Source organism: Neophocaena asiaeorientalis, unplaced genomic scaffold, assembly GCF_003031525.2.
Source record: "Neophocaena asiaeorientalis asiaeorientalis breed wild unplaced genomic scaffold, Neophocaena_asiaeorientalis_V1.1 scaffold133, whole genome shotgun sequence".
Taxonomy (NCBI): domain Eukaryota; kingdom Metazoa; phylum Chordata; class Mammalia; order Artiodactyla; family Phocoenidae; genus Neophocaena; species Neophocaena asiaeorientalis.
The window spans coordinates 1919580-1939173 of record NW_020174429.1 but is presented as its reverse complement, the minus strand read 5'-3'; the positions used below and the strand labels follow the sequence as shown (position 1 = coordinate 1939173).

Genomic DNA, 19594 nt, shown 5'->3' with positions numbered 1-19594 from the left:
AATGTAATTGTGGGAGGCATGATACGGCATGTATTAGGCAGCTTGGCACTGCAGGAATATAAATCACGAAGGGAGTAATGGTGGGAGATAAAGATAGAAAGGGATTCAGGGCTTGTATCTTGCAGGGTCTGACATACTGTAGTCTGGGGCTTTGAGTTTTTTCTGATGTGTAGTAATCAGCTTAAAGCAATTGACAAGCTCTAAGCCAGGAGAATGAAAGGATGGAATTTAGTTAGCTCCCTCTGATAGCGATCTGGGGTTTGGATTGGAGAGGAGTAAAATTAGAGGTAGGAATACTAGTTAAGAAGGTTTAAAGAAGTTCCAGAATGAGTTTTAATTTAGTAAATTTGTTTAAAATGATGACATAATGAACGAAAGAATGACAAGGAGTTAAGGAAAGAGGAAATATCAGAGGGGCGGACTGTGTAATTGAGAGGACCTAGAGATTGATTGGTTATAAAAAGATGAGTAGGAGAGAATCATCTGGGTTTGGGGCTTGGGTTACTGATGTAGTCACCAAAAAGGACAATAAAGAATAAAGAACTGGATTTGAAGTGTTGGGAAAGAGGAGTTCAGTTTTGAGTGTGTTGAGGTTGAGGTACCAGTGAAGTATCTAGGTGGAGGTGGCCGGGAGGTAAGTAGATTTAAAAATATGACGTGCAGTGGAGAGGCTGAGAGGAAAACCATACTTAGCAATCACCAGTGTGTAAGTGACGGTTGATGAAGGGAGAACACAGGGAGTGAGACATGAAGAGAAGAAACCGGTGGTGGAATTCTGGGGGAACATGTCAATGTTGAAAGGCATTCTGAGGTAGCAGATACTGGGAATGAATAGGAAAAGTAGTAGGTTAGAAAGAAGGCATAGGGACTGAGAGAAGAAAGAACTTCATGAAGGAGTAGGTGTCAATAATGTCCAAAGCCAGGAGCCATGTGAGATCCTGATTGGCTTTGGAAGTTAGAAGGTCACTTGGCCTAGAGAAGTTTGGGACAGAGGAGCATTTCTATTGGAACAGTAATTTGTAACCTACCTTCGCTGCTTACTTATTCTGTGACTTGGGAAAGCCATTTTGTCTTTGGCTCTTTGTAAAGAGGTGGTTGGCCTCTTAGCGGGTTTCATTCTGTGATTGGTGGGGCTCCATGGGTTCAGAGAAGGCACTTTGAGGCTCATCAAGGAGATCGAGGGTTAGGTCAGATATTCGTTGGGGGAGAAGGTGCAGATAGTCTATTCCTGATTCAAACAGAGCAGCTGGAGCAGCTTGAATTTTTATCTATTTGACTTTAGTATCAGATTTTATTTGAAAAAACGTAGTACGGTATAAGAAACTTGAAAACTACTGGCCTACAGAAGCCATAGTTAACCTTCAAGCATTAAAAGAGATAGAATAAATAGCTGGTGATCAAAATTCCTCTACTAGGGCTTCCCTGGTGGCGCAATGGTTGAGAGTCCGCCTGCTGATGCAGGGGACACGGGTTCGTGCCCTGGTCCAGGAAGATCCCACATGCTGTGGAGCGGCTGGGCCCGTGAGCCATGGCCGCTGAGCCTGCGCTCCGCAACGGGAGAGGCCACAGCAGTGAGAGGCCCGCGTACCACAAAAAAAAAACAAAACAAAACAGTTCCTCTACTAGATGAAGATTATAATAGATTGCGCTCCGCAACGGGAGAGGCCACAGCAGTGAGAGGCCCGCGTACCACAAAAAAAAAAAAAACAAAACAGTTCCTCTACTAGATGAAGATTATAATAGGTGCTGACTTGCTTCATGACATAGATTTTATTCAGAGGTCAACATTAGTGTTCGAGTTTCTGTAATATTCTTATTTTCATTAGGAATGAAAACTAAACTTCTGAATAACTGAATTCTAGGGACTTCCCTGGTGGTCCACTGGTTAAGACTGTGCTTCCACTGCAGGGGGCCCGTGTTCGATCCTGGATTGGGGAGCTGCATGCCGCATGGCGTGGCCAAAAAAAAAAAAACAAATTATGAGCTGAACAACTGAATTCTGTTTTACACTGTGTTCAAAAACGTTTTATGTGTCTTACCAGGTTCTGACTCAGAAGATCTTTTGGAAGAATTGCTGTGCTGTTTGATGCAGTTAATCACTGATATTCCACTCTTGTAAGTTCTGGCTAAGCCAGGATTAGTTTTATCTTCTTTGTATATTGAAGATGCTAATTGATCATGTTGAAGAGTTTGTGGGTTGTGGTGTAGTACTTTCATGTATGCTTTTTATGTATGCCTCCGTGTACATCCATGGGCTTCTTCTATCTCTCTTGTCTAATATTTAGACTCTGACGACCTGTCATCAACACAAGAATTTTATGTTGTTGAGGGGAAAATAAGCTCTTTAGCAATACTGAGCATATGATAGGCACAGAATTAATCTCTGTAAACAAGGGTTTGAGAGGGAAACAGTTAAATCTAGTAAATATGTGGTAGATGCAGCTAGTTTTCCACCCGTTATTTGTTCTCCCCTTCTTCCTTGCTTCCTGATTTTATTGCTGTATCTGGCCTTTTTTGGAGAGGTCAGATTTCCATTTCTAGCCTTTCTTGAAGCTATGTGTGGTCAGTCAGATGTGGGGGGGAAGTCCTCAAATGATACTTATGGGTGCAGCTTTTTAAGGGGACCTGACTCGTCTAGGAGGCATACGTATATTTTTGTTTGTGAGAGCCCACTTTCCTGCTTTCTGGAATGTGGACAGGGTCTCTTTAGAGTTGTGTTGAACATCTTGGCACCAAGAGCTAAGAGACTCAGAGAAAATTCTGCTTTGATGTCATTGAGCTGCTGAACCAAAGTCATCAACTACTACACCTCCTCCCCCTTCCCCATACCCCACCCTTGGAATTCTCATGTGAGAAAACTAGACCCTTATTTGTTTACACTGTTACAACTTGATTTCTGTCACTACAGCTGAATGCAATCTCTGTGTGATTCAAAATGTCTGTTACTTTTAAAGCAGTTACTCTCAACCTTTTTTTCTTAATTGCCTCTCTGAAGTCCTAATGAAATTTGAATACTCCAGATACACTGAATATCTGTGTATTGTGCTCTGGCCTTTTTGAGGGCCACACATCATCATAATATCTATGAAGTTTTTCACCTCTTAAGAACCAATTTTCACCCTCTTGAGGGTGATCTCGACCCCCCCATCGAGAATGCATATTTTATTTTATTTATTTTTTAATTTTTGGCCACACTGCACAGCATGCAGGATCTGAGTTCCCCGACCACGGATCAAACCCATGCCCCTTGCAGTGGAAGCTTGGAGTCCTAACCACTGGACCACCAGGGAATTCCCGAGAATGCATATTTTAAAGGAATTATTTTTTGAAATAAAAAAGTAGATTTTTAAGATTTATCATCACAGAATCTCAGTCTTTGTGGGGATATCGTTGGAAATGTACCACTTGCCTGTGGCCCAAAAAGGAAAGACAGGTATTTGTGAGAAAACAGGCTCCTGGCCTCTGTTGTGCACAAGTGCAGCATCCAAAATTGTAATATAGATTTAGGAATGAGAGCCACCAAAGCCTGTTGTGACTTGGTGTGGTGACGTGCAGCCTGGAAGGTAGGGCTGAGACAACTGAGGAATCACTGACAGGGACGGGCACGGGAAAAATGTCCCAGGCAAGTTGAACTCTTGTGACAGACACAGGTCTTTGCATGCCTGGTATCCTTTCTCCCCTTCCTCTCCAATATTGTTGGGGGCAGGGTGTGCCCAGCTTAGTTTTCAGGCACTTTGGGAACTAAATATGGCTCTGTGACACAGTTTGAGCCAATTACACGTAAGCAGAAGTCATGAACTTGCAGAGCACGTACCTTCAGCCCGTTGCCCTTGGCCCTTCTCTTCCTTCCTGGATGTGGAGGCAGTGTTTGGGCCATGTTGAAACTATGAAGATGGGCGCCACACACGAAGAACAGCGTCCCAGCAGTGTGGGATACTGATAAAGTTATAGAACCATTACACCAACCCTAGATGGCTTATCTTTCGATTTCTCCTTATGTGCAAAGAGCAAACAGTTATTTTGGTTAAGCCACTGTGGCTATTAGCTTTCTGTTACTTATGGTCAGATGTGGGAAGGGGAACACATATATTGCCTGCTATTTGCATATCACAGTATGTGTGGTGCTTCATGTGTTCCTGATTTAATTTCAAAAGTAGCACTACCTCTATTACATTTGTTGTTACCAAATAGCAGCAATTTTGTATATATCCTGAATGAGTGCCTTTTGTTGTTGTTGTTGTTGATAAAATGTCATGGTAAAGTTAAGGGGGATGGAAATGATAAATCCCTTTAGATAGTAAATAAGCTGTGAATACAATAAATAGACCAGCCACTTAAACACTCTTGGGGAGGAAGCAGTGTTGTAATAAATCAAACATTTTAGTGTTTTATGTGTTTATACTTTTTAAATGAACTGAAAATGCACAGACAACCAGATGTCTTGTATTATGTACACTCAGCTTTAACCAGCTGCTGAAACAATTTCTTATGATTTAATGTTCTTGGAACTCCATCCTACAAAAAGGTTTGTCTTGGTAACAGTTTCCATGTGAAACCAACCTACTCTTTAAATGTTTCATCTACTATAACCATAGTGCAGTGTTACCGATCAGCTTATAATTTAAGGAGGAATGTTAACCTGTGAAAACTGAGGATGGTCTAGACACACCTGACTATCATCAGTCTCGCTATAAACGTTGAAGTTTAACGTTGGCATGCCAGTGCTACATTAGCGGGTGAACAGCAAGAGGAAACTAATTTTAATCACCATCGTGGGTAATGCAAAACTAGCTTAAACGTTTTGTTTGAGACTATGAAATCACTCTATTAATATTGAAAGCAAATGATTACCAAGAACAGAGGTAGATAGACATTTAGAAATCTATACATTTTAACTGATACTTCATCATTAAGAGAACAGGATCAACTGTGGAAGCTTAAACTCCCAGAATTTGTAGGAATTCATTTGTAATGAAAATGGACCTTTAAGTAGTAAGTGGATACTGCTTCTCAGTTTGGATTTCTTGATAAAATATTAATTCTCTGAGGTGTTAGTCTCCAAAGACAGATTCAAATTACACACCTTCCAGGAATCCTTCCTTAACACCACACCTCTCAGCGTTTATATATGTATTTAAAAGAAAGATTAAGTCAGGCACCGTCTTGTGACTTGACATTTTTTAGTATATATTGGGTTGATCCAGTAGAATTGAAATGTCTTCCAAAAGTAAAACCTTGTCTTTAATTGTTATACCTTCTTGATCTCAAGGAGTTGAATGAGAGAGGAATAAGGTACGATAAAGGTATGACCCTCAAGACACTAATGGAGAGTGTAATGGAACATGGTCGGCAGGCCAGGGTTGAAAGCACACACTTAGAATTTGTGACACTGGTTTGCTTCTTTCAGTGTTACCGTGAAGGTTGAATGAGACCCCGTGATTCTTCCCAGTGATGGAGTTTAGGTGGGGCCCTAGCAGCATAAGCAGCTTGTATGGGCCTAATACTTACATTTTGAGGACTGCTTATGATGCTTTTTTATTATGAAATAGAGTTTATTTTGAGAACTTGAACTGGATGTCTTTCCTTGTCTTTTTGTCTCTGTTGGTTGCTATTGTTTTTGTCAAAGCTATCACTCTTAGCTGTTTACAGTGATGCCATTGTCAAGAACAGGCCCTACTCCTTGCCTCTGTGCCCTCACTCTGGACACGTCGTGAGAGGTCTGCTTAGAGTGGGCCTTTCTGTGGGCTCCAGCCCCTTCCTCTGAGATCCATTTATGTGTCTTCTCCTTTATCAACCTGTGAACTCAGTAAGGAGGATTGGGACGGCTTAATTCTCAGCCTGGCCCTGATGGGCAGATTTTTTAATTCTATAATTTAAGAAACTTTAGTTTTTTCATGTTATATATTGATAAAGATACCATATTCAAACTGGATTGCCTTCACCGCCTTTTCCAGGAGTGTGTGTATGTCTGTGTAGTGGGACTTTGCTGCTTCAGTGCAGGGGTATCTGATGTCATCTGCTGACCTTGTCCATGTTACTCATTCTGCTTCAATAATGCTGGTGTCCTTGCTAATTTGGAACATGCCAACCCACTGCTGTCTTCAAGGCCTTCGACCTTCCTTCTGCTGCCTTGCATATCTCTCTTCAGACATCTGCATGGCTCTTGTCCTGACCTCCTTCAAGCTTCCTTCTGCTCAAAGTTCTGCTTCTTAGAAACAGCCGCTCTGACTACCCTAAAATAGCACGCTTCTCATTTTCTGTCCATAAAAAAAAAAAAAATTATTTATTTATTTGGCTGTGCCTGGTCTTAGTTGCAGCATGCGGGATCCTTAGTTGCAGCATGTGGGATCTAGTTCCCTGACCAGGGAATGAACCTGGGCCCCTGCATTGGGAGTGTGGAGTCCTAGCCTTTGGACCACCAGGGAAGTCCCTTTCTGTCCTTTTATCATGCTTTATTTTTTTGTCCTAATACTTATCACTGCTTTTAATTAATTAATTTATTCATTTTTGGCTGCATTGGGTCTTCGTTGCTATGCGCGGGCTTTCTTTAGCTACAGCGAGCAGGGGCTGCTCTTTGTTGCGGTGCGCGGGCTTCTCATTGCGGTGGCTTCTCTTGTTGTGGAGCTCGAGCTCTAGGCGCGTGGGCTTCAGTAGTTGCAGTAGTCGGGCTCAGTAGTTGTGGCTTGTGGGCTCTAGAGTGCAGGCTCAGTAGTTGTGGCGCATGGGCTTAGTTGCTCTGTGGCATGTGGGATTTTCCCGGGCCAGGGCTCGAACCCGTGTCCCCTGCACTGGCAGGCAGATTCTTAACCACTGTGCCACTAGGGAAGCTCATATCACTGCTTTTCATATTACCTGTTATTTCTCAAAGAAATTGGAATGAAAGCTACATGAAAACAAGGGCTCTTCCTGCGTTAACATTTGTTTTGCTCACTGCCGTCCCCTTAGTACTCAGGTTAGCCTGGCAAGTGGAAGACTCAAAAAATATTTGTTGAATGAGTAAATCCGTGGGAGCACAGCCTATTAACGTGCTTAAATATTTTGTTTGTTTCTCATCACCTGGTCTATATGGAAACACAGTAGTGTGCTAAGGCATATTCCATTGCGGATATAGTGGCTCAAAGCCCCTTGCAGTTGGTACATTATATTATAAACACTAGGTATCTTATAGACGTTAGCAGTGGAAAGAGGCTACTAGAAACCGAAACACTGAGAAATTACATCTGACAATATTTAAGGAAATGGTATATTAATTAGCTATAAATGCTGACTAGTCTGGAGCCATTTAGTTTAGGGATGGACAGTCAGCATTGTATCTCAGTAGTACCCCAGACGATCCCTTCACAATATAATAATTTCCTTTTCATTAAGTTCATCCACAAAAACATATGTTATGAATATACTAAACTATGTGTATTTACGGTACTGGGCCCCGGGCAAAGAAAGGCATGACTTTGGAAGAGCTTAGAGATGGATAGATGCGTAGAAAGATAGCCCAGTAAGAGGAACAACTGATACATGCTGCAGTCATTGGGAGCTGTAGTGATGAGCAGCGGCTAGGTCTTCAAGGAGGCAGAAGGGAGCTGCATAGGGACCTCTTGGATGCGTCTAATGTGCTTGGAGAATCACAAGTGTATTCGTTTGATTAGAGTGGAGGGTTTGTGGGAGACTGGGGCTGCAGAAGCTATGTGGTTTGATGGAGCAAAGACTTGAATGTTAAAAGGACCAAATGTTGGATTAGGCTTAGGGTTCTCTTTATTAAGATATAAAAGAACATAATATATATATTTTAGAGCGAGTTCTCTGAAATCCATTTTGGATGTATTTGGGGAGGGATGAAACTGATTAAGAATCTTATTGGTAAAATTTTTACTGGATTTATGAAATGTAATAAAATGATATAAAATACACATTTATTCGACCCATAGTTGTTGGTATTGGCTCAGATGTTATACTTTGGAAAATCTGAATATTGAAAACTTTTGGTGGCAATGGTGAAGTAGGTGGTTCAAGAACCTGAAGAGCCATAAACAGTTTCTTTATGAAGTCTGCAAGTTTTTGAGAGTGAAGGAACTGGAGAGACCCACGTTGGCAGTGAACGGCCTAACTGTTGGGAAAATGTCTTTGTACGGCCCTTCATGTTGATACCCAAACTCTTCTCAAATCCAGCCTCAGCAGAGTGGGTAGCTAAAACAAGACAGCATTTAAGTTTTAGGTGCTGTAAAGTAAATATCTGGTGTAGCTTTCTGATTGAATTAGATGTTTAAGACATTACAAGCACTGAATTAAAGATGATAGCATTTTCAAATACCAAAACAGAATTAAGTTCACAATAGCTTATTAGTTTGAAAATTGATTTCTGGTGCCTCTGGGGAAAAAATCCCGGTTAAAAAATTTTAATATGTAAGCCTTTACCAGGTTTATTGAAGAAATCTGACTGAGATATATCCAGTACCACAAATGTTGATATTATAAACTATGTGCTCAGATTGTTCATAATTGCATTATTGAGTGTTGCCAAGAAGTGTAGGAGACATTATGTATTAGGAAAAAACACCACTAATTCTGCATCCAGAAGGTAGTGTTTGAATCCTAGCATTACCACTCATCAGCATTGTCACTCCAGGCCTCAGTTTTCTCATTTTAAAATTGGGGTTCGTAGATCATAGACTGTCACTTGGAAAAGACATGTGAACACATCTGGTTCAGTTGTTTAATAGTTTAGATGTGGAGATTGAAGTGCTTGAGTTTGGAGATCAACTCATGTAGCCATTGAAGGAACAGCCAGGCAAGTTGTTAGTTTAATACACCATGTCCTGAGCTGCAGTAGAGGGGCCTGCAGCTGAGAGGGAGCATCTCATCCTGGGATGAGGTGTGTCTAGCGCTCTCACTGCCTACTCTGTTGCTTAGGATTGCGTTGAAGACCAAAGTAATGCACTCGAAAATGCTTTTATAAATTTTAAAATGCTTTATGATTATAAAACTGTGTTGCTTTACACATACTAAGTACTTAAGAAAAACAATATGTTTGCTTCTGAGTCAATTTTCCTATTCTAAACTTCTCAGTAAAAAGTAATAGCACTTGGTCATTAACAGGTATAGTGGTCATAGGACGCAGCATGTCTGAGATTCAAAAGAACGAGGCTGAATAGTTTGTGTGGGAACCGAAGTAAGTTCCTGTTGGGTCAGGCTGCTTGGAGGAGCTTCTCTGACTGCTTTGGAGGACTGGTTCTAGGCTGGCATTAGGTGTGAGAGATTAGCAGCAGCTAAAGCAGAGTCCTGAATCCTGACTCTCATTTTGCCTGTGTTTGCCTGTTTCCTTGTAAGTTGTGGACTATTTAGAGGCGTATAATCATTGAATTTTTTAGAACTGGAATTAAGCTTATTTTATACATTTTCATTTTATGTATAATGGCACTGAAGTAGAGAGAAAGGAAGTGACTTTCCTAAGGTCAGTTTGCAAGATTCTTAGGTAGCTCAGCCCTGAAAATGTTGAATCTCTGCCTTCAAAGAATTTTTACTCTTATGAAAGCAAGACTGGTACAGGATGCTTTTGTTAATTTCTTTTGCTGTTATTAATACACGTATAGCAAAATATGAATGAGGTGGTTTGATATTAATAACTACAACTTTTAATTCTACCAACAATCAAACAATTGATTTTCTTTTCCTTTTTAATTTTTTGTGTTACTTACATAAGTTAATTCTTTACAGAGTGATTTCTTTTTTGGGCACAATCCAGATTGCATTACCTTTGGATATCTCATGCTAGTCATTAATGCTGATGCAATTATTTTAAATTGTAACGTATGTATGCACATGGTTTGGGAAGACAATCAAATAGCATAAAGGGCTTATGATGAGAACAAATCTCCTTGTCCTATATCCCTTTGCTCTCCAGAGACAGTCATTTTTCGTTTTTGACTATTCTGGTGGTTTATATAAATCTTTACCCTTATCTTACCTTTATATGTATTTCTAAATAATATGACGCTATTTCTTTTTTTTTTTAATTAAAGGCTTTATTTTTCAGAGCAATTTTAGATTCACAGCAAAATTGGGCAGGAAGTACAGAGTATTCCCATACCCTTCCTCCCACGCATAGCCTCCCCTGTTATCAACATTTCTCACCACAGTGGTACATTTGTTACAGTGGATGAACCTACATTGGTACATCATTATCGCCCAAGTCATAGTGTACGTTAGGGTTCACTCTTGGTGTGTTGTACAGTCAGTGGGTTTTGACAAATGCATAATGACACGTATCCACCATTACAGTATCATAAGTGTACTTTCACTGCCCTAAAAGTCCTGTGTGTTCTGCCTGTTCATCCCTCCCACGCCCTTAACCCTTGGTCACCCCACTGATCCTTTTACTGTTTCCATATTTTCACCTTCTCTGGAGTGTCATATAGTTGGAATCCTACAGTTTGTAGCTTTTTTAGATTGGCTTCGTTCACTTAGCAACATGCATTTAAGGTTCCTCTGTGTTCGTGGCTTAGTAGCTCATTTCTTTTTAGCACTGAATAATACTCCATTGTCTGGATGTAGTACATATACATACATTCACTTAATGCATATATACAGATATAGTCCTCATTTAAGTCTTAGAATTGGAGTTAAGTGTGACCATTTTAAAATTTGGTAAAAATATAATAAATTCGGTAAAAACTTGTTCCCTAAAGGGAGTATATCATTTATAGTCCCACCAAAAACGTTTAACAGAGCCTTGCCAATATTGTGTATTATAAAATTTTTCGTGTGCTGAAAATGGAAATCATATTGTGATCTTTATATGCATTCACTCATTACAAGTGAGGCTGAACATTTCATATATTTAAAAGCCATTCATAACTTTCGATGAAAGTTTAGCAATCATTTCTAGTTCTTGAGAGCTCTTTCTCTCTGATTGTTCTTTGTTTATGAATGTTCTTTGTTTAAGCTGGCATAATTGCAATTTGGACACCCACATAACAATTTTGGTATATTTGCTTTATTATTATGTATCCACCTTATCAATCCATCTTAACTTTTGATTTTTTAGAATGTTTTTAAAACCTCTTTTTGGTTGAGCTTTATTTCAAGAAGGTATGTGGCTATATTTTATACATTTGATGCACTGTTACATATATAGCATTAGTTCTTTGAGAAGCTGTAAAAACATGGAATGGATATTTGAGTTTATTTGATCCGCTCCATTAATTTTTATGTATGATGAAGCTGACAGATAAGGTGACTGATAAAGGTAACTAACGAATGACAGTTCTGATACTAGAATGCAGATTTCTTGGTGCCTAACCTCCAGGCACTTTCTGTTCCATTGTTAATACTTTTATAAATGAGGAGTATTACCATGTCTTCGATTTTGTTGACTTTTAAAACTAGCCGTTACTGCTGTCGACCGTATCTGTAATACACGGTACCACTTTGTAGTCTTTCCTCACATTTTACTTTTGGAATCTCCCTGTTGGCATGACATTGATATTTCTAATTTTTGGTCTTAATCCTTTGAACTTGTCAGTTGTTTTTGTTAAACTTACGTTCCATTTACAGTACTGTCAGTTTCTTATCCAATAGCAAGTCAAAGGAGGATGGTTTTTTCTCCTGCATATTCGTTGACTTTGACCTTAGCCAACACTAACACCCATTTCATGAAGGCTTTTTGTCTTTATCCAAGTGTTCCACTCTGCCCTAGCAGAGCACTGCAAGGTCATGGCGCCTTTTTTTTCTTCACATGAATTAATAACTTGCTCCAACAGTAGTTTGTTCTAGGACATTTCCAGCCCAGATGGTGGAAAGTTCTTGTGATAATATGGCAGCCGAAGCAACATTTTGGCTTTTTAAAGTTGACTTTGTTTTGGCGATTGTGTAATGAAAATCTTCTGAAGATTATGCAAGGACATTAAACAAGAAAGATCTGTTGGCTTAAAACATTTTTCATCTTTTAAAAACCACCACACTCAGCATGGTAGAATTTTGGTTTCTTTCAAGTATTGGCCTGTCTTGGCTCTTTTCCTTGATTATTTGGCACTTAAGATAGCCCAATTAATGGATTTAAAATTTTGTTTCCACAGGAATAAAACGTTGCTTTGAATTCCTTTTTTTGAGCATCATAGAAAGTTACAGCAAGAATTGACATTAGAGGTCATCTTGCCCAATGTACTTATTTACAAATAAGAAAACTGAGACCCAGAGGAGTTATTTTTTGAAGTTAATAGAGTGAGTTTAATAGAGAACTTAGAAACAGATCCTAGGTTTTCTCACTTGGGGTCAGTGACTCTTTCAGCGTACCACAATATGATTTAGCTTTTGTTTATTCTTATTTCAGTGTCATCAGATTTTAATCAGTAAATTTTGATTTTATAATTTATGATAATCCTCTGTTTTTAGTTCTTGATTAATTTCATTTTCAAACAGGTGATACATTTATGTTGTTCAGATACCAAACACGTAAAAGTGTACATGAACAATCTCCTGGCTGTCCTTGTTCCCCATCTCTCCAGCCTTCTCATTTGTCTCCCTAGTAACCACTGTTCATTCTTAGTTTCATATGTATCCTTCCTGAAATTTTTCATGCATATATATTCAATTACGAATTTAGATTTTTATTTCCCCCTGTATTCATATAAAAGGTTGGAAGTTATACATAGTGTTTTGAATTTTCCTCTTTTTCCAGTTAGCAGTCTATCCTGGCAGTTTCTGTATACAAGCATTCAGAGAGCTTTCTCATTTTTGTCTTTCAAGTAACAACTTTATTGAGATATAATTCAAATACCCCAAAATTTACCCTTTCAAAGTATATATTTAAGTGGTTTTTAGTATGTTCACAAAAGTTGGGAAACTATCACTGCTCTCTAATTCCATCATTTCATTACCTCAAAGAGAACCCCTGTACCCATTAGCAGTCATTTCCCATTTCCCCCTCCCTCCTGTCCCAGTAACCACTAATCTGCTTCCTGTCTCTATAGGTTTGCCCTTTACGGACATTTCATATAAATAGAATCATATGATGTGTGGCCTTTTGTATCTGGCTTCTTTTATTTAGTGTAATGTGTTCAAGGTTCATCCATGTTATAGCATGCCCCAGTACTTCATTCCTTTTTATTGCTGAAAACTATTCCATAGTATGTATATACCACATTTTGTTTACCCATTCATTCAGTTGATAAATATTGGGGTTGTTTCTACTTTCTGAATAGTGCTGCTGTGAGCATTCATGTACAAGATTTTGTGTGGACGTAGTTTTCAGTTCTCGGGTATGTGTCTAGGAGTGAAATTGCTAGGTCATATGATAACTCTGTATTTAACTTTTTGAGTAACTGCCAAACTTTCCCTCAGTGGTTCCCTCATTTTACATTCCCACCAGCCGTGTATGTGAGTTTTGATTGCTCTACATCCTTTCTCATTTGTTTTTAAAAGTTGCATTATATTCTGTTGTAGGTCAATATCAGTTTATATTTAATCATCCCCCTATTGAAAGACATTAGAATTGTTAACATTTTTTGCTAATATCCTGTGCTCCTTCTCATTTTGGCACCTTTATTGTATCTATTTCTAGGACCAGTTTTACATTAGAAAGGTTAGTCCTTTGTGACATTAATTTAAAGTACATTTTTTTTCTAAGTTTGCTTTTTGACTTATTTGCTTTTAGTATATGTTTGTTTTTGCCATGATACATTTTTAAAAACTATTTTTGAGAATTTGAATTTATCGGGGTTCCCTGGTGGCGCAGTGGTTGAGAATCTGCCTGCTAATACAGGGGACACGGGTTCGAGCCCTGGTCTGGGAAGATCCCACATGCCGTGGAGCAACTAGGCCTGTGAACCACAACTACTGAGCCTGCGCGTCTGGAGCCTATGCTCCGCAACAAGAGAGGCTGCAACAGTGAGAGGCCTGTGCACCGCAATGAAGAGTGGCCCCCGCTCGCCGCAACTAGAGAAAGCCCTTGCACAGAAACGAAGACCCAACACAGCCAAAAATAAATAAATAATAATTAAAAAAAAAAAGAATTTGAATTTATCAATCTGTTACAGCTTTTAGGCCTTTCAGGCTTGTTGTTATCTTTTTGGGCTCATCTCTTACTACTCTCCTTCTTGCAGATTTCATTCTAACCCCACTGACCTCTTTGCTGTTCTTTAAGTATGCTAGGTGTGTTCCTACCTCAGGGCCTTTGTGTGTGCTGGTCCCTCTCCCTGGAAGACTTTTCCCTTGCTTCCTTATTTCTTTCAAGTCTTTGTTCAAATGTGAACTTCTTGTTGAGTCTTCCTATTTAAAATTGTAACACACCCGTGATGGATGTCAAATTTTGGGGTACTGAAATATGAATTCACTTTTTAATGATTATAACAACTTAGGTGAGTGTTAGAATGCTGTTTGTTTTTTATGATGGAACAAAAATTTCTAAGTGTAAAACATTTCAAATAGTGCTTAAATGCTTTTAATGACTAAATGCTTTTAATGAGACTGAATCTGTGACTCTGTGCCCTTTGCCAGTATTTAAACACTTAACTTATGTCTTTGGCAAGTGTGATGGTTAATTTTGTGTGACAGGTTGAGCTGAGGGATGCCCAGATGTCAAACATTATTTCATTTTTTCTGGATGTGGCTGTGAGTGTGTTTCTGGAAACAATTAGCGTTTGAATAGGTAGACTTTGTAAAAAAGATCATACTCACCACTGTAGGTGAGCATCATCCAGTCCATTGAGGGCATGAATAGAACAAAAAGGTGGGGGAGGGGTGAATTTTTTCTCTTGCTTAATCTGAGACATCCATCTCCTTCTGTCTCCGGGTATTGGCACTCTGGTTTCTTGGGCTTTTGCCCTCGGACCAGGGCTTTTCTGCTTCTCAGCACTTGGGTTTGGACTGGAGCTACACCGCTGGCTTTCCTGGGCCTCCAGCTTGCAGATGGCAGATAATGCCACCTTGAGCCTCTGTAATTGTGTGAGCCAATCTCTTATAATAAATTACTTTCTATGTATATATTTCTTTATATCCTGTTGGTTCTCTTTCTCTGGAGAGCCCTAAATAATGCAGCAAGTGTGTCTAATTCATTGCTACAGTCTGAATGTTCATGTCCTCCCCAAACTCGTATTTTGAAACCTAACCTCTAAGATGATGATGTTAGAAGGTATGGGGTCTTTGGGGGATGATTAGATCATAAGGGCAGAGCCCTGATGAGTGGAATTAATGCCCTTATAAAAGATACCCAAGAAAACTTCCTTGCTGCCTTCCATCATAGGATAGCATAGCAAAAAGGTGCTTAATCTCTGTGACCCAGAAGCCAGCTCTCATCAAATACTGAATCTGCAGGTATCTTGATCTGGCCTCTCAGCCTCCAGAACTGTGAGAAATACATTTCTGTTGTTTATAAGTTACCCAGTCTGTATTAGTTTGTTATTACAGTCCAAAAGGAATGAGACACTTAGATTGTTTTTCCTAGTTGCAAATCCTCTTTACTTTGATTGTTTACAGTGAAGTGAGAGAGAGAGGAATAATTAAGAAAACCTGGGACTTCCCTGGTGGCACAGTGGTTAAGAATCTGCCTGCGAAATGCAGGGGACATGGGTTCGAGCCCTGGTCCAGGAAGATTCCACATGCTGCAGAGCAACTAAGCCCATGTGCCACAACTACTGCCTGTGCTCTAGAGCCTGTGAGCCACATCGACTGAGCCCATGTGCCACAACTACTGAAGCCTGCGTGCCTAGAGCCTGTGCTCTGCAACAAGAGAAGCCCGCACACCGCAACGAAGAGTAGCCCCTGCTCGCTGCAACCAGAGAAAGCCCGTGCACAGCAGCAAAGACCCAATGCAGCCAAAAATACATAAACATTAAAAAAAGAAAACAAAACAGAAAAAGAAAACCTATGGTCAGAATGGGATTAGAGATTGTCCTCAGACCATCTCTCCTGATATTTTATTTTTTTTCAGGAAATTTCCTGGTGGAGACAGCCAATTTGAAGTAAATATTTCTCCCATTCATTTTCTTTATGCCCTTCCCATTTTGAAAATTTAAATTAATAATAAAAGTATTCACCTATAATCTCATCTTCCAGGATTGCTCTTTTTATTTTTTGCATATTAACATCTGTATGTGTATTCACTCATATGATGCATACTATTCTGCTATCTTTGCTCAACATCACATCATGAAGCAAATATTTTTTCAATAAAGTGTATTTCAAAAGCAGATGGGATGACTTGTTTTATGAGGCCAGCATAACCCTGATACTAAAACCTAACAGTGGCATTCCATAAAAAGAAAATTACAGACTGATATTTCTCATGAATACAGGAGAAAAAGCTTTAAAAAGTTAGCAAATTTCATCCAGCAATGTAAGAACAGGATAATACATTATAACCAGGTGGGACTTATCTCAGGAATACAATATTGTTAACACTTGAAAATCAGTATAATATGCCACATTGACAAAATAAATTAGAAAAGCCATGTGATTGTCTCAGTAAATGTCGAAAAAGCATTTGACCAAATTCAACATCTATTCATGGAAAAAAAAACAAACCTCTCAGCAAACTAGGAATAGAAGGAAACATCTTCAACTAGGTTAAGGGCATCCATGAAGAACCTGTAGCTAACATTACACTTCATGATGAGAGACTGAAGGTTTACCTCATCTGTGATCAGGAACAAGCCAAGGATGTTTGGTCTTAGCATTTCTGTTTGCTACTGTATGAGGCCCTAGCCAGTTCAGTAAAACAAAACAAAGAATAAAAGGCATAGAGATTAGAAAAGAAACAGTAAAACTATATTTGCCAGCAACATAATTGTTTATGTAGGTGACCCTAAGGAATATACAAAAGCTACTTGAACTAAAAATGAGTTTAGCAAGGTTGCACGTTGCAAGATGATTGTACAAGAATCATATACTAGTAGCAAACTATTGGAAACTAAAACCTTAAAAATTCCATTTTAAAATGATATGAAATACTTAGTAAATTCAAATATGTGTACAGCTTATATATTAATAACTAAAAAACATTGCTCAGTGAAGTCAAAGAAGACCTAAATGTAGACATACATCATATTCATGAATTGGAAGAGTCAATATTGTTAAGATGTCAGTATTACCCAGATTGATCTACAGAGTCAGTTCATCCCATTTGTACCAGAGTATTTTTTGCTGGTTTGTTTTCTTCATAGACATTGACAAGCTGATTCTAAAATATATATGGAAATGCAAAGAACCTAGAATATCTGAAGAAATAATTGAAAAGGAAGAACAAATGGAATACTTACACTATATCACTTCACAGTGTGCTATAAAGCTACAGCTTTGAAGATAACATGGTACTGACCTAAGTATAGACAAGTAAATCAGTGGATCAGTATAGGGGGCCAAGAAATAGATCTGTACTTCTCTGGTCAATTGTTTTTTGTTTGTTTGTTTTGTTTTGAGAAAAGAAGCAAAACAATTCAGTTGGGAAGGGAAAACTTTTTAAACTAATGGTGCTGGAAAAGCTGATTATATGGGAAAACAAAGCAAAACAAAAAAATTTTGACTCGTACTTTCACATATAACATAAAAATTAGAAAAATACACACAATCTTGTTTTAGGCAAAGGTAACTTAGAAAACATACAGAAAGCAATAGCCAAAAAAAGAAAAACTTGATAAGTTAGACTACTTCAAAAGTAAAAATCTTGCCTCTTCAAGAGAGACAGTTCAGAAAAAGAATAGTCAAGCCACAGATGGGAGAAAATGTCTCCAAAACGTATAGCTGGCAAAAGACTTTATTCTTGAATATATAAAGATCTCTTACAATTTAAAAATAATTAGGCAAATATCCCAATTAAAAATGGAAAAAAGATTTAAATTGCTACTTCACTAAAAAGATATATGAATGGCCAATAAGCACATTGAGTTTTAGTGTGATTAGTCATCAGAAAATGCAAATTAAATGCTATAGTGAGCTATTACTACACACAACTAGAATAGCTAAAATTAAGAAGACTGATAGTACTGAATGTTGGTGAGAATGTGGAGCAACTGGTACTTTCAGAAATTGCTGTGGGTAAAGAAGCCATTCTGAAAAGGCTGCAATACTGTATTATTCCCACTATACATTTTGGAAAAGGTAAAACTATGGAAACAGTAAAAAGATCAGTGGTTGCCAGGGTTTGGCAGGAGGAAGGGATATATGGACAGAGCACAGAGGATTTTTAGGGCAATGAAACTGTTCTGTATGATACTATAATCAAGGATACATGTTATTACCTTTGTCAAAATTTACAGCGATTATAGAAATTACACAGCAGTAGTGAACTCTAATGTATATTATGGGGTCTTTAGGTGATAATGATGTGTCAGTGTTGGTTCATCATTTTTAACATATATGCTACTCTGGGGCAGGATATTGATGGTGGAGAAGGGTATACATATGTGGGGGCTAGGGTTATATGGAAATTCTCTATACCTTCAGTTTTGCTGAGAACTGGAAACTGCTTTGAAAAATAAAATCTATGTAAAAAATTGCTGTGGTGTATAAAATGGTACAACCAGTTTGGGAAAAGTTTTGACAAGTTCTTATGAAGTCAGATATCCACCTCTCTTCTCATCTAGCAATTTTACTTTCAGGTATTCACTGAAGAGAAATGAAAATATATGTTTGCAAATGACTTGTATGCAAATGTTTATAAATCTTTCTTCATAAACCTTCTCATAATAACCCCAATCTGAAAACAAATGCCTCTCAACATCATCATGTTGTCTCTCTATACTTTATTCTTGGTTATTTCTTATGACTTTATGTCCAAGTCACTAAATCTCTCTTCAGCTGAGTCTAATCTGCTGTTAAACCCATTCATTGAGGTTTTCTTTCTTTCTTTCTTTCTCATTTACTTATTTTTTTTAATCAAGTTTTAAAATTTGGCTATTGTATTTTTCATTTCCAGAATTTTTTTCTAGAACTTCTTAAAAAGAAATATCTGCTATATTTATATAGTTTACAGGTCCTTGAGAAATTTTTGATTTGAAAACTTTGGCTTTTATGCCATAGGTAGAGTAGGCATAGTTGTATTTGGTAATTAATATTATTATTGGGAGAGTTTTGTTTGTTTTAGGGGTGTATGGTGGTTCTTGTTCATGTAGTTTTATCTCTTTATGTGCCTATTTTTGATTGTTTGCTAGTTTTTATATTTGTAAAGTTGTAGAAGTAGTTTGATAGGATGATTTTATCTTTCTTCAGAGGGGATTGTCTGTTTCTGTTGGGTGCCTTGGATTCTTCTTAATTCCATTTCAGAATTTTTCTGGCCACCCAGGGAACTTAAAGCTGGGTTGTTAGTCCATGAGATTGTTGATTTACTTCCTGCTCCCCCTTACTTCCAAGGTAAGGATCCCCTTGAGGATCTCTACCCTGTGTGTGGAATGGAGTACTAGGGCTTACTCCCTTGGTAGGCTTGGACTCCAGTTTTTGTGCCCTAGATTGTCAACCCTGTCAAAAGCACTGCTTGGATTCCCAGCCACCGCTTATGGATCAGGAAGCATCCCAAGGCCAAAGCAATTCCAGATGTCAGGCTGACCTCTCTAGGTTTTCTTAGTGCCTTGAATCTTGGCCTTGTAATTCTTCGGTATTTTACTAGCTC

The 19594-nt window shown here is 38.5% G+C and overlaps 1 protein-coding gene across 3 annotated transcripts in view; it reads left to right on the top strand.

Moving 5' to 3' along the window:
- The window catches only part of DYM (dymeclin), a 375649-nt gene that overhangs the window by 71989 nt on the left and 284066 nt on the right, over positions 1–19594 (top strand). For all 3 annotated transcript variants that reach the window (XM_024756785.1, XM_024756783.1, XM_024756784.1), the window contains exon 6: positions 2043–2115. In XM_024756785.1, coding sequence (XP_024612553.1) covers positions 2043–2115 — 73 coding nt within the window. The remainder of the gene's footprint in view (positions 1–2042; positions 2116–19594) is intronic.